Consider the following 12,728-nt stretch of genomic DNA (forward strand, 5'->3'; position numbering starts at 1 on the left):
GAGTAGACTCGTATAATACAATACATATCGAGTCTAATCAAATTGTCTTATTGACTGACAGTTAACACACAGTCTAAACCACTAAAAAGACGTTTTCAGCAGACATTCCTTGATTACCATAAAGGGTACGGGTTGCACTTTTTTATTTCGATGAGATAGGACTTAATTTTTCGGTGTCGGCAAACTCGCCGGCGGAATCTAGTTGAACATAAAACCACAGAATATCAGCTTTGTAAGTTAATACACTATGCGATTAGCGGAGCGGAAAAATAGCTAATTTGAACACATTCTTGCACAAAAGCTACATCGTGAATACAGCAAGATGCAATTCAAGCTTGAAATCAGTTCTACATTATTGCGCTACCTTGCATGTGGTTTTAAATGTTTTAATTATATTTAACAACTTTAATAACTAAAGAAATTGCGAAAGTCGTGCAGCTTGACTACAAATGAGCTTTATTTAAAGGAAGAATTCGCTTGTGTGAGCTTCGCCTCAACTAATTAAGCTAGACCAAAATCCCGTGGAAATTTTGAAAAAGTCTTCTGGTAAAAGTTGTTTTTGATACTGAAGGCTAAGGTTGCTATATTACTAGCCTAAGTGCTGTAAACTGTGTGTCAGTTAATTGGTTACGATAAAAACTCTTTTAAAGATAGAAATAGACACATGAATTCGGTAGGCAGTTATTTGGATTAGAAGAACTTTACTTTTTTTTTGTTGCAGCGGTTACTGCTAGTTTTCGGTATATACCTATTACTTTTCGAACGATACATGTAAACAGACAGACAGTGGGTCAAGCAGACAGCGAAGCCCAAGGAACAGGTTTCCGTTATCGCCCTATACTACAGCTTAACCGACGCTTAAACATCGCTCACCCCATCGTGCCACCAGACCGCATTGCCAAATGATCAGTCAAGATGATTTGGCACTAAGTACGCCCACGTCGCCCTCAATCAATACTAATTGGATCAGTCGACCGCCGAGCCCCATATAGAGTGATCATTACTGACCAGTCGGAACGTTTTACTTGGAACTGTGAAGGTTAGTGATTGGGGGGGAGTGCACTCAGTGAGGATATTAAAAGGCCGCGGTGGTCCTTTGACTTCAGCAGCTCTGAGCTGAAGGCCTGTTTTACCACTTATTGATAATGTGATAGATATGTGATGCCGTCTCTGTTTGTTTTGTCTGTATAAACAGAGACGGACAGGGGCAGTGGCACGCAACCGCCAGCATCACTAATATACTAAGCAACACTAGTGCAGACATGAGGGTAGGCAGTTCTGCTGGTTGCCTACCTGAGCAGCACGCCAGTGGAGATCGCATCACATTTTTTATCTATCTCATATTTGGGTCATTTTTCGAGGGTTTATTTGATTTGATTTACGTGGGCACATTTTTGTTGACATAGCCCTTTCAAACCCAGCCGAGTATGAAAAGTTACAAAAATGGACTTTATGTACAATACATGTCAAGTTCAAAATTCAAATGTAAGAGTTATGACAGTGGACCTTATGTACAATCCATGTCAAATTCAAATTCAAATGTAATTAACCCGCACAATTGTATCGGCTGGGTTCGAAAGGGATAGTAAACGATTCTGTCACTATTGTACCGTTTTTGTCAAACTTAAAACCTAAAAGTGGCTCCGAAGCGGTAACGTTTCGTGTGCTCTGCCTACCCCATTTGGAAATACAGGCGTGATGTTTGTGTGTGTGTGTGTGTGTGTGTGTAGTAAAAGATTCTGTTAGGTTTCCCGGTTATCTAATAGAAGTTTTTTTTTATTACAAGAGAGAGGCAAACGTGCAAGCGGGTCATCTGATGGGAAATAAACTTGCAATATGAAATAAAGATAGTTCTTATATTATTGTGATTGTGTGACCCATAAGAAAAGTTAAATCTTTATATTTTTTAGGGTTCAGTAGCCAAAATGGCAAAAACGGAAGCCTTATAGTTTCGCCATGTCTGTCTGTCTGTCTGTCTGGCCGTCCGTCCGCGGCTTTGCTCAGGGACTATCAATGCTAGAAAGCTGTAATTTTTCACGAATATATATGAAAATTATGCCGACAAAAAGTGGGGATGATTTTTTTTTCTCATCTAAGCCTAGGTATAGTGTGGGCTATCGTTGGATAGGTCTTTTAACCATTAGGGGGTTGCTAAGACGATTTTTTGATTCAGTGATTTATTTGCGAAATATTCAACTTTAAAGTGCAAATTTTCATTAAAATCGAGCGTCCCCCCCCCTCTAAAATCTTAACCGGTGGGTGAAAAGTTTGAAAAAATTCAGGATGATAGTAAGTATATCAAACTTACAAGGAAAACTATAACGGTTAAGTTTGCTTGAAAATTATTAGTAGTTCAAAAGTAAATAGCAGCCTAAGGTATAAAACTCACCTAAACTTGGAAGATTCCGTATAAAATACGAAATCATTAGAAAAATATTACTTAATTTTCGTAATGGCTACGGAACCTTATTTTGGAGTGTCCGACACGCTCTTGGCTGTTTTTTTTACGTATGTCTGAGTATGTCAAAATCCATCTAAAATGACCATACAGTGCGTATTTTTGCTTTGAAAAGGAGCTCTGCTAACATTTGATATTTTATACCTATAAATTTATACCCAATCGTCGGAGCGCGAGTCTGATTTGCCCTTGTCCTTGTTTTTGCACTAACAAAACAAACGCAAATTGAACTTGTTAGTACACACAAAGAATCGAAAGAAATAAATGGCTCATTTATTCTAACGATATTGCAAAGGGATACATATAAAGACGAGAAGAACGTTAGGACCGTTTCGGGTCGTATAGCATTCCGCGCGAAGAGATAACTAAATAACAAATTGTACATACTTAATTAGATCCTTTTGTTGGTAATAGAAAATTATTAAATAGAAACGTGTATAAGTTAAGATTTTATCTATTTAAAATAATTTATAAAAACCGACCAAGAGCGTCGGCACACCCAAAATAGGGCTCCGTAGCCATTACGAAAAAATTAAGTAATATTTTTCTAAGGATTTCGTATTTTATACGGAATCTTTCAAGTTTAGGTATATTTTATACCTTAGGCTGCTATTTATTCTTAAACTACTAATAATTCTCAAGCAAACTTAGCCGTTATAGCTTTCCTTGTAAGTTTGATATACTTACTACCATCCTGAATTTTTTCAAATTTTTCCACCAACCGGTTTAGATTTTAGAGGGGGGGGAGGGGACCCCCGATTTTAATGAAAATTTGCATTTAAAGTAGAATATTTCGCAAACGAATCACTAAATAGAAAAATCGTCTTAGCAAACCCCTACTGGTTTTACAAGACCTATCCAACGATATCCCACACTATAGGTTTGGATGAGAAAAAAAAATCACCCCCACTTTACGTCTATGGGAGGTAACCTAATTTTTTTTTTAATTTTTGATTGTACGATTTTGTCGGCATAGTTTATATATATATCCGTGCAAAATTACAGCTTTCTAGCTTTGATAGTCCCTGAGCAAAGCCGCGGACGGACAGACAGATAGACAGACATAGCGAAACTATAAGGGTTCCGTATTTGCCATTTTGGCTCCGAAACCCTAAAAATGTTTCGACAAAAGAAGAATTAACTTGGGCAAAAATTAATAACCACCTTTTATTTCGCACAAAAATGCCCATTAGGTAAGACTATACTTACATACTTACTACATCGCGAGCGCCAAAGTTCGCATACTCTTCGCAAGTCATACCGTAATTTTCGTTTACCGAATCATCGTTTGTCATAATTTTTTCCCTTTGTAACCTTACAGTTTTCTGATTTTTTGAAATGGTCATTCTATAGAAAACTATTATATACGTTAGGTTAGGTTTATTTTATAACAATTCTGCACACTTATTGGAATCAGAGAAAAAAGAGTTATAACAAATGATCATTCTGAAAAACATTACTTTCGGATTTCCAATAAGCGAGCCGATATGGACCCATATATAGTAACATAATAATATTCCATCCCAGCCTAAATACGTCCCACTGCTGGGCACCGGCCTCCTCTCAGAACAAGAGGGCTTGGGCCATAGTTCCCACGCGGGCCCAGTGCGGATTGGGAACTTCACACACACCATTGAATTGCTTCGCAGGTTTGTGCAGGTTTCCTCACGATGTTTTCCTTCACCGCAAAGCTCGTGGTAAATTTCAAATGTAATTCCGCACATGAATTTCGAAAAACTCAGAGGTGCGAGCCGGGGTTTGAACCCGCGACCCTCTGCTTGAGAGCCGATAGGTCAAACCACTAGGCCACCACGGCTCCAAACACAAACATTGCAAGTTAAATAAAAAACCATTCAAACCATATTTTTTAATATAAATTAGCTATTAGTGTTAAACGTTATGCCACGAATAAACATGTAGTTACAATACTATTCATATACAAAATGAATCACTATGTTTACTTCGAAGATACGTTTCGGTAACCCAAGGCGAGTCGCTACGTATCAGTTTTCTCTTAACTTGGTAATATGTATATCAAATTATTCTGTATTAACTCAAGCATTGTATTTTCAATATACATGATATTCGTATTATCATCACGAATGACGAATTTTATTTATTTAAGAAATATTTCAATGACAGTTCAGTGCACTCTCAAGTGCACAGACCTTATATCGAGATAGACCTTAACCCCCTTATTCATAAACGACAATCAAACCTATTTTAGTTAAAATGCCGCTAAAATTCGTTTGTCCTTATCTGTCACTTCGACATTTGTATTTGTTAGAAAGGGACAAAGCATTTGTTAGTTAACATAGGCTTGTTAAGTTTTATGAATAAGGGGGTAAGAGTTTACCTACCTTGCGTGTAAAAAGTTTGATCCACGGTCAAAGTTTTGTCCGACCTAAATGCGCGATGCGCTTTGATAAAGCCGCCGCTCCAGTCGCGGCGGCACGCCTTGGAATCGTTCCGCGCGCCTTTGAATCGTACCGTGCGGTCTTGATTTCCCATCACTAAATCTCGCTCGTGACGTCATCGTAGGTACGAAAAATTCGACACTCTAGGTTCTCATACAGTTTGAAGCGCTCTTTTCGTCTATCTCGATATAAGGTCTGTGCTCAAGTGTTATGACACACAATTTCGAATTTTCTACAGTATTGTTATATAGACAGCAGTAAATATTAGCAACTCGCCTAGGCTTTGAAACGGCATCCAGCATCGGCTGCAATGCAAGGTCGAAATCATGCTGCATTGGGACCATTTGTGGCCATGTGATGATTTCTTTCTTTTTTTTCTTTCAATAGCGTACATTTTTGTAGCTAATGTGATGATGACGGGAATGCCAGTTTGCATACTTTTTGCTAATCATACTTGTTTGTCCGAATCATCGTTTGTCATAATTTTTTTCCCACTGAAACCTTAAAATTTTCTGAGAATTTTAAATGATTATCCTATAGAAAAGTATAGGGTAGGTTATGTTTGTTTTATAACAATTCTGAACAATTATTGGATTCAGGAAAAAAGAGTTATGACAAACGATCGTTCTGACAAACATTACATTCGGACTTACATTAAGTATGCGAGCCGATATGGACCCGTCTTAATTTTTTTGTGCAATAACAACGACCATAACCACAAGAGGGTGTAAATTCCTTCGAATATTTCAACGGCAGCAAGAAATCATAAACAAATAGAAACTTGTAAAACCCATTTTCTAATTACTCTTGAATTGGTACAAATTTCTATAATTTCCTTAACACTTTTGCGCATTCCTGTAACGAAATAACCTCATTAAAACGTGTTTACCCGCCGCGTTCTTGACCTATTTGCTTCACAATTGACAGCGGCCCCAATGGCAATGAGCTGTGCGCAGAGTACCTACAAGTATAGAGTTGTAGGTGTTCAGGTCCCTACTGACGTAAGAACAAAAGGAGTGATCCAATTGCGATTCGTAGGATATTTATTTCGTAGAATTCTTGTTTTGTCGAATTTCTCTTTCTTTGATTTATTTATCAAAATTATAAATGCTACGAATAATGTTGCAAATGTTTCTGAGTGTGTGCGTGCGTGTGTTTCTCACTCTTTCACGCTAAAAGTGCTGAACGGATTTGGATAAAATTTGGTATGTATGTAGCTGAATGTCTGGAAAATTACAAATCTTAATCGCTAAGTCTAGCGACACAAAATATAGACTACAAAAAAATGCACTATTGCTACTATAGTCCAAATTTGTAGTTATAGGGTAAAATAATGTCAATGACATACGGACTGATGGACGAAACTATAAGGGTTCCATTTTTGCCATTTTGACTACAGAGATACGGTCACAGAATAAGTAATTGTACCTACAATACTATTATGGTCGAAAAAAGCTTGCACACGGTAACAATGTACTAGTATAATTCGCTAGCCAATAAAATAATGATCAAGCCATTTTCTTTCACCAGTGTGATGCCACCAGACATGGCAATTTCGATGAGGCACACGAAGATCTCGGCGAAGGAGGCAGCAATGCTGGCCGGGGAGGTGGAGAAGCCGGGATGGCAATCCAAGAATGAAGGCATCCACGAGAGAGTCAGCTTCGAAGATGCCATCTGGGGCTTTGACCTCGCTGGCGGAGCCTTCTACAAGACTCCGCTGAGGGTCGTTGGTGTAAGTCTATCAAAATTCATGTATATACCTAATCGACATTTCAACACAAAAAAAGTCGTGTCTCAAATCAGTATCTGTATCAGCTGTTTGTTACAAATAAACTCGAAACTACTGGACAGAATTAAAAAAAAAATTTCACCGTTAGAATGCTACATGATATATCATCCCTTTTTTGAAACTGTAAGTACTTTCTTTTTTTTTTATTCGACTGGATGGCAAACGAGCAAGTGGGTCTCCTGATGGTAAGAGATCACCACCGCCCATAAACATCTGCAACACCAGGGGTATTGCAGATGCGTTGCCAACCTAGAGGCCTAAGATGGGATACCTCAAGTGCCAGTAATTTCACCGGCTGTCTTACTCTCCACGCCGAAACACAACAGTGCAAGCACTGCTGCTTCAGGGCAGGATTAGCGAGCAAGATGGTGGTAGCAATCCGGGCGGACCTTGCACGAGGTCCTACCACCTGCAAAACACTTACACTGTACTTCAGGATTAATATAAAATTAACCTAACCTAACTATAAATGGTTCTACAAGATGATGCTGAAATATATCCTGAGTAGATTACAGTTTCAGAAAAAAAACAATCGTCCATAATGAAACCGTTGAGAAATTAATTAATTTGGGAAAAATATTTTTGACTAAAAGCTAGCATAGCTAGCTAGCTAGCTAGGCCATCAGGCTGCAACACGGGCCAAGAGCCGATATTATGCCGAGTTAGGACCATTTCGTAACAATTTGTTCCTGCGTTTCTTTTTATTCGGTTTTCGTTTTTAACTTTGTAATATCACGAATAAAACTATCTCTTTTTTCTTTGTTAAAATTATCATTATTAAAAACTCTAAAATTTAACTCGAAATTTGACATCGACAATATTTCAAGAGCACTGTTTTAATTACTTTTGTTTTGACTGCGAGTATAAATTAAACAGACAATTATAGTTGCCAAGTGTAACTCTTCTGTTGGAGTCATCGGAACACTACACTTCGTCCCAAAACTTGTTAAGTTGGTTTTCATTTTATATTTTATCCTTGAAATGGGAGAATTGTGAATAGAACTAGCGGTTCTGTTTCTTTAATTAAGTTTATATTTGAATTATTTTTCGCTTGAATCTTATATCTTAAAAAGAGCAATTTTTGTGTGTTTATTTCGCGGTTGTTGAAAGTTCTGGGATTTCACTTAACGCCCTTTGAAATTTCCAAATATTTAATTCGCTATTTTAACCCAATCTCGTGAGAACATCGAGATAAAAAGCAAACTATGTGTTATCCCAAACGTCCAGCTCTATAATATATGAAATATTATCGAAACACGTCCAGCCGTTCCGAAAATGTTTATATTCCTGTATTTCTACAATTTAATCAGTAAACCGTTGGCCTTTCAGGTGAAGCCAGGCAGCCGCGCGGAGAAGGCCGGTATCAGGCCCGGGGACCGACTGAAGAGGATCAACGACATTGACACATCCACATTAACCATTCAGGAAGCTCATGCCATCGTCATCGAGTCCGGTATACACCTCCGACTGGCTGTCACTGCGTAAGTATTGATATGGTATATTCGGACGTGTTCAATCTCTCCACTATATGTGCCGGCGGCCGATCGTAAAATCCTTCGTAATATAGTAAATCCTTCGTAAATCGTAAATTCCTTGGCATATCGTGAAATGGTGCCATTCCATTAACTCACCGTTTAACGATTTGCCTAGTGACGTTTAGGCAGATCATGAAATTCCTAGGCATATCATGAAACGCCGCCATATCGGTTCTGGCACTTCGCCGGCTGCTGCCGCGGCACGCTCGGCTCGTGCGTTGTGGTCACAATTCATACTAACCACTCCTCGCTTAGCTCGTCGTACCTAAATATTTATTTGTTTCGGCATATCACGATATGCCTGGTATAGAGCTAGGAATATCGACGAATGCGTTTCTCTAATCGATCTGCCGTATTGTTTCTCAGGCACATCGTGATATGCCTGGCCAACTTTTAGGCGCATCATGAAATGGCGCCATTTCACGATATGCCTAGGAATTTCGTGATCTGGCGGATTTTACGATCGGCCGCCGACATTTTTTTTTATTCGACTGGATGGCAAACGAGCAAGTGGGTCTCCTGATGGTAAGAGATCACCACCGCCCATAAACATCTGCAACACCAGGGGTATTGCAGACACGTTGCCAACCTAGAGGCCTCAGATGGGATACTTCAAGTGCCAGTAATTTCACCGGCTGTCTTACTCTCCACGCCGAAACACAACAGTGCAAGCAGTGTTGCTTCACGGCAGGATTAGCGAGCAAGACCACCACCAATAAGACTTCTCATCTTATTAATTCCAGTTAGGACATTACTAACATTCATCATCACCATTCCATCAGACCCATGGATGCCTTTTCACCTCAGAATGAGAGTAGAAATAAAAAAATATACCGGAAAAGTGCGATTTAAACTAGTGTGGAGAATCGTAGTTACTGTGATGCCATCTCTGTTTATCCAGACATAACAAACAGAGATGGCATCACTGATATCTCTGCCATACATAATTTATTTAAAAGGCGGTGAAATAGGCCCTTGATATTGTTAATGAAATGAACTTCCAACGCGACCACTTTGACTCTTCAATTGAAAACAACTCGTTTGATTGGCAAACTATATCACAACTGCTAGGGTATTTGATATAAAACACTAATTTGTATTCCTTCGCGGTAAACCAACTTCCTTATCCCAAATCCCCCTGTAAATGGCATTATCCTTCATAAAGCCGCTATAATCCGTTAAGGAGCGTTGATAAGAATGATAACAGGCGTTTGAAATTAATACAATTAGTTGTTTAACCAAGCACGCTTTAAAGCTTTTATATCATCACTATAAAACTAAAATTCTGAGATGGAAATGACATCAAAGTATTCAACAGAATATTTTAATGTTGGTTTAGAAGACTGCTTGACTTTTGTAATATATTTTCGTTTGATCCTAAAACGTGTCTCTACCCTTTGAACAAACACCGAAATCCCGAGTTCTTTTTTAGAAATGTCCTAATAAAGTAAATTATTTGATCAAATAAATTTAAAAACAATATTTTTGAAGTAAAATTAATTTCTGAAATATTAAATCGTAAATCGGGCATTTCTCCGTTAATACTGTGGTGTTTGTTATAAGTCCTTGTACATAGGTTAAAAATACTCTAATCAGCACGTTCTATTCATCTTTGTTTTGGGTGACACACGTTGTATAATTTTGTTAGTAAGGTTCACCATTTAAAAAAATGTTAAATTAGAGTTTTATACCTCAAAAATAAAGTATTGCGAGCTTACATGATCATTTTATTGACTGTATATTTATTCATAAAGATTTTACATAAAAATAATATTCTTTTTTTACAGTCCAGAAGATGAAGAAGATTCTTATTTCTGCTATGAAGATCCTATTGTAAGTATTTCTTATTTTAAACAAACTTTCATTAGTTAAGTACGCTGCGCATTTATTATCTTAATTAAATTTCAGGAAACTGGATACGACAGTGAAGAAGAGAGGAGATTGGAAGAAGAAAAAATTAAAAAGCGACAAGTCCATGCTAAAGTGGTATGTAATTTTAATGAATCAAAATATTTACAAAATTTAGTGTAAATATTTGTACAATACAAACTAATTGAATGAACTGATTATTATAATTAATCGAATTACTAACTTAATTTTTCAGAGCTCATATTGGAGTTTGCAATGGCCTTGGGTTAGCAAAAGAAGAATTATCTATCGAGAATCGAATTGTTTTATGGTGCCAAGCAAGTACGAAGGTAAACACAGGTAATTGTTAGTGAAATACTTACTATAAAATATTATACATGAATATTAATTACTCAAAAATATTCGTTTTCAATTTTAGTAATAAGTTCCCCACCCAGCCGATGATTCGAAAGGAAGAAGATATTGTTCTCAATAACATAAATTCTCAGAAAGAAAAGTTAAAGCAAAATATAAATCCATCGTCCAAAAATGAACCCTTGCCAGAAAACTCTATAGCCAATGCTCAAATGCCTTTGACAAATGGAGTTGACCATAAAACCAGTCTCACTAATGGCGTGGAATCAATAGTTAAAGAAAACGGCCTTAAAACACTTCCAGAAATTCCAGAAAACGTAGAAGAAAGTATATCAGAAGATATTTCCGAATTAGAAGATACTGGTATTACTGAAAATTCTGAAAAAGAGGAAATGAGTGGCCAAGAAGAGGCTTTAGAAGAAGAACTCAGCGAACTTGATTCGAAAACAGATTCTGAAATAGAAGAAAATAGTCAAGCAGAACTAAGTGAAGCAACTGACGGCCATGACAAATTAATTAATGAGGTTCTAGAAAATCACGACGTTTCAAAGGAGGAAGAAGATCACATTTTAGATGGTATTTTGAATGAAAATGATGCAAATTCTTCTAATGAAAGATAATTTAGAATTACAGATACATTTAAAATTGTGATAATAGTTATTTCGTGATCAAATACTGCAATGCAAGTGATAATTCATTCCTCATTATCATTATATTTTAATCTATAATTCGCGATAAAAACTGTACGTAAAAAAATTAATGTAATTATATATCCTAAAATTTTGTTCTAAGACTTCGATAATTTATAGTCTCAGTAGGAATGTCACCGATATTTTTAAGTATAAATTAAATATTTTTTTAATGAAAATCGTTTTTTACAATCTCTTCTCTTTACACCCAGTGCACTTGTCTGATAAAATTAATCGAGTCAAGTCAATGGACCGGAAAAAAGGTATTTTAAACTTGCAGCATCCATTAAGGACATTGTAGTTTTAAGTGTGTATTTGTCTGACCTGAAACCAAAGCTTTCAATGATGGAATTTGCCTTTATCTTTTAAAAGTAGTGCAAAGGCACTAAGTATATTTTACACTACTACTGGTAAGTCGTAAGTTCGTTCGAAAAAGGTAAATAAAGGTGTAGCACTGGTCCCAACCGGTCCGAGATTTCGTGTCCGTGAGCAGTGTCTATGTGTGCGTTGCTCAAGAGCACTTTGTAAGTAGATTGATTTCTGTACTTATCTGTTTTGTGGTTTTACCTAGCGTGGCAAAAATATCCGCAAGAAACGAATTGTCTTAGACTGCCAGCTTTTGAGGTGGTGAGGTACTTATTTAATAAATCCCTGGAATTTTAATAAATGCCACATTGAAATGCGAGTGGAGCCGCAGGCGAAGACTAGAGAGCAAAGAAATTTACCAAGTAATAATTTCGTACGTGATGATACGTTTGAAGTTTTTAAAGGAAATTATAAAGCCCCCGAGCGCTGTGACAGGAGACATAATTAATGCAATTAACATTAATACCGTTGAGGAGTTCCCGCTTCTAATTTCCATTGTGTGTGAAATCTTTCGGTATTTCGAACATATTATAAAAACAAAGGCAGGGGAGCCTGTGGGACTGAGGGAGACACGTGTGAGGTGGGGGCGAGTTGGGACAGAGGAAAGTTGTGACATCGTCGATTTTTTGGGAACTTATTTAATGCTAGCAAGCTCGCAACAGCGCGTTAATTTACTTATTATTAATTAGCGCGTTAGCTATCAAAATAGCTCTAGACTTGAACTAAGAACGCGCGCTATTGCGAGCTCGCTAGCAGTTAATAAGTTCAAAAAAATCGACGTTGTCTACTCTCCTCTATAACAATTCTCCTCGGTCTCCCCTACACTTTGTTAGAATTTACGAGTACGGTTTGTAATCATTCCGTCAACTGAATTCAAGAAAAAATATTATTATAATAATGCTACTAAAGTAAATTAACCCTTAACTACCTACGTCCTGTTTCAGAAACACAACCACCTATGAGCGGTCTAGTAGATCTCTAGTTTTAAAGGACATGCAATAATCATAGAAATTTAGTTTAAATTTAATAAAAAAGTAATAAATACAATTTTAACAGTCTATGCTATTTATTTGCAATAAACATTACAAAATAAATCAATAGATTTTTCATAAACTTAACACATTTCAGTACTACTCTTATCCCTACTGTAAAATTACTTACCCGAAGGATATGAGATCTCAAAATATAGGAACGTAATATAAAGATTATTATTAAAGTTTCATCAGATTTAATGATCAACTAAGTTAT

The 12,728-nt window shown here is 37.0% G+C and overlaps 1 protein-coding gene across 2 annotated transcripts in view; it reads left to right on the forward strand.

The window, feature by feature from the left end:
- Positions 1-11,113, forward strand: part of LOC141428818 (uncharacterized) — a 54,497-nt gene extending 43,384 nt beyond the window's left edge. Inside the window, exons 1-7 of one of the 2 annotated variants that reach the window (XM_074088835.1) lie at positions 864-1,039; positions 6,406-6,610; positions 7,997-8,148; positions 9,990-10,035; positions 10,111-10,188; positions 10,307-10,410; positions 10,490-11,113. In XM_074088835.1, coding sequence (XP_073944936.1) covers positions 6,410-6,610; positions 7,997-8,148; positions 9,990-10,035; positions 10,111-10,188; positions 10,307-10,410; positions 10,490-11,045 — 1,137 coding nt within the window. In that variant the 5' untranslated portion in view covers positions 864-1,039; positions 6,406-6,409 and the 3' untranslated portion in view covers positions 11,046-11,113. Of the gene's footprint in view, positions 1-863; positions 1,040-6,405; positions 6,611-7,996; positions 8,149-9,989; positions 10,036-10,110; positions 10,189-10,306; positions 10,411-10,489 lie in introns of those variants that run through there. The other variant, XM_074088836.1, reaches the window with a different exon arrangement.
- Positions 11,114-12,728: the final 1,615 nt, after the last annotated feature.

The sequence above is a fragment of the Choristoneura fumiferana genome, chromosome 6 (genome assembly GCF_025370935.1).
Source record: "Choristoneura fumiferana chromosome 6, NRCan_CFum_1, whole genome shotgun sequence".
In the NCBI taxonomy this organism is placed as follows: domain Eukaryota; kingdom Metazoa; phylum Arthropoda; class Insecta; order Lepidoptera; family Tortricidae; genus Choristoneura; species Choristoneura fumiferana.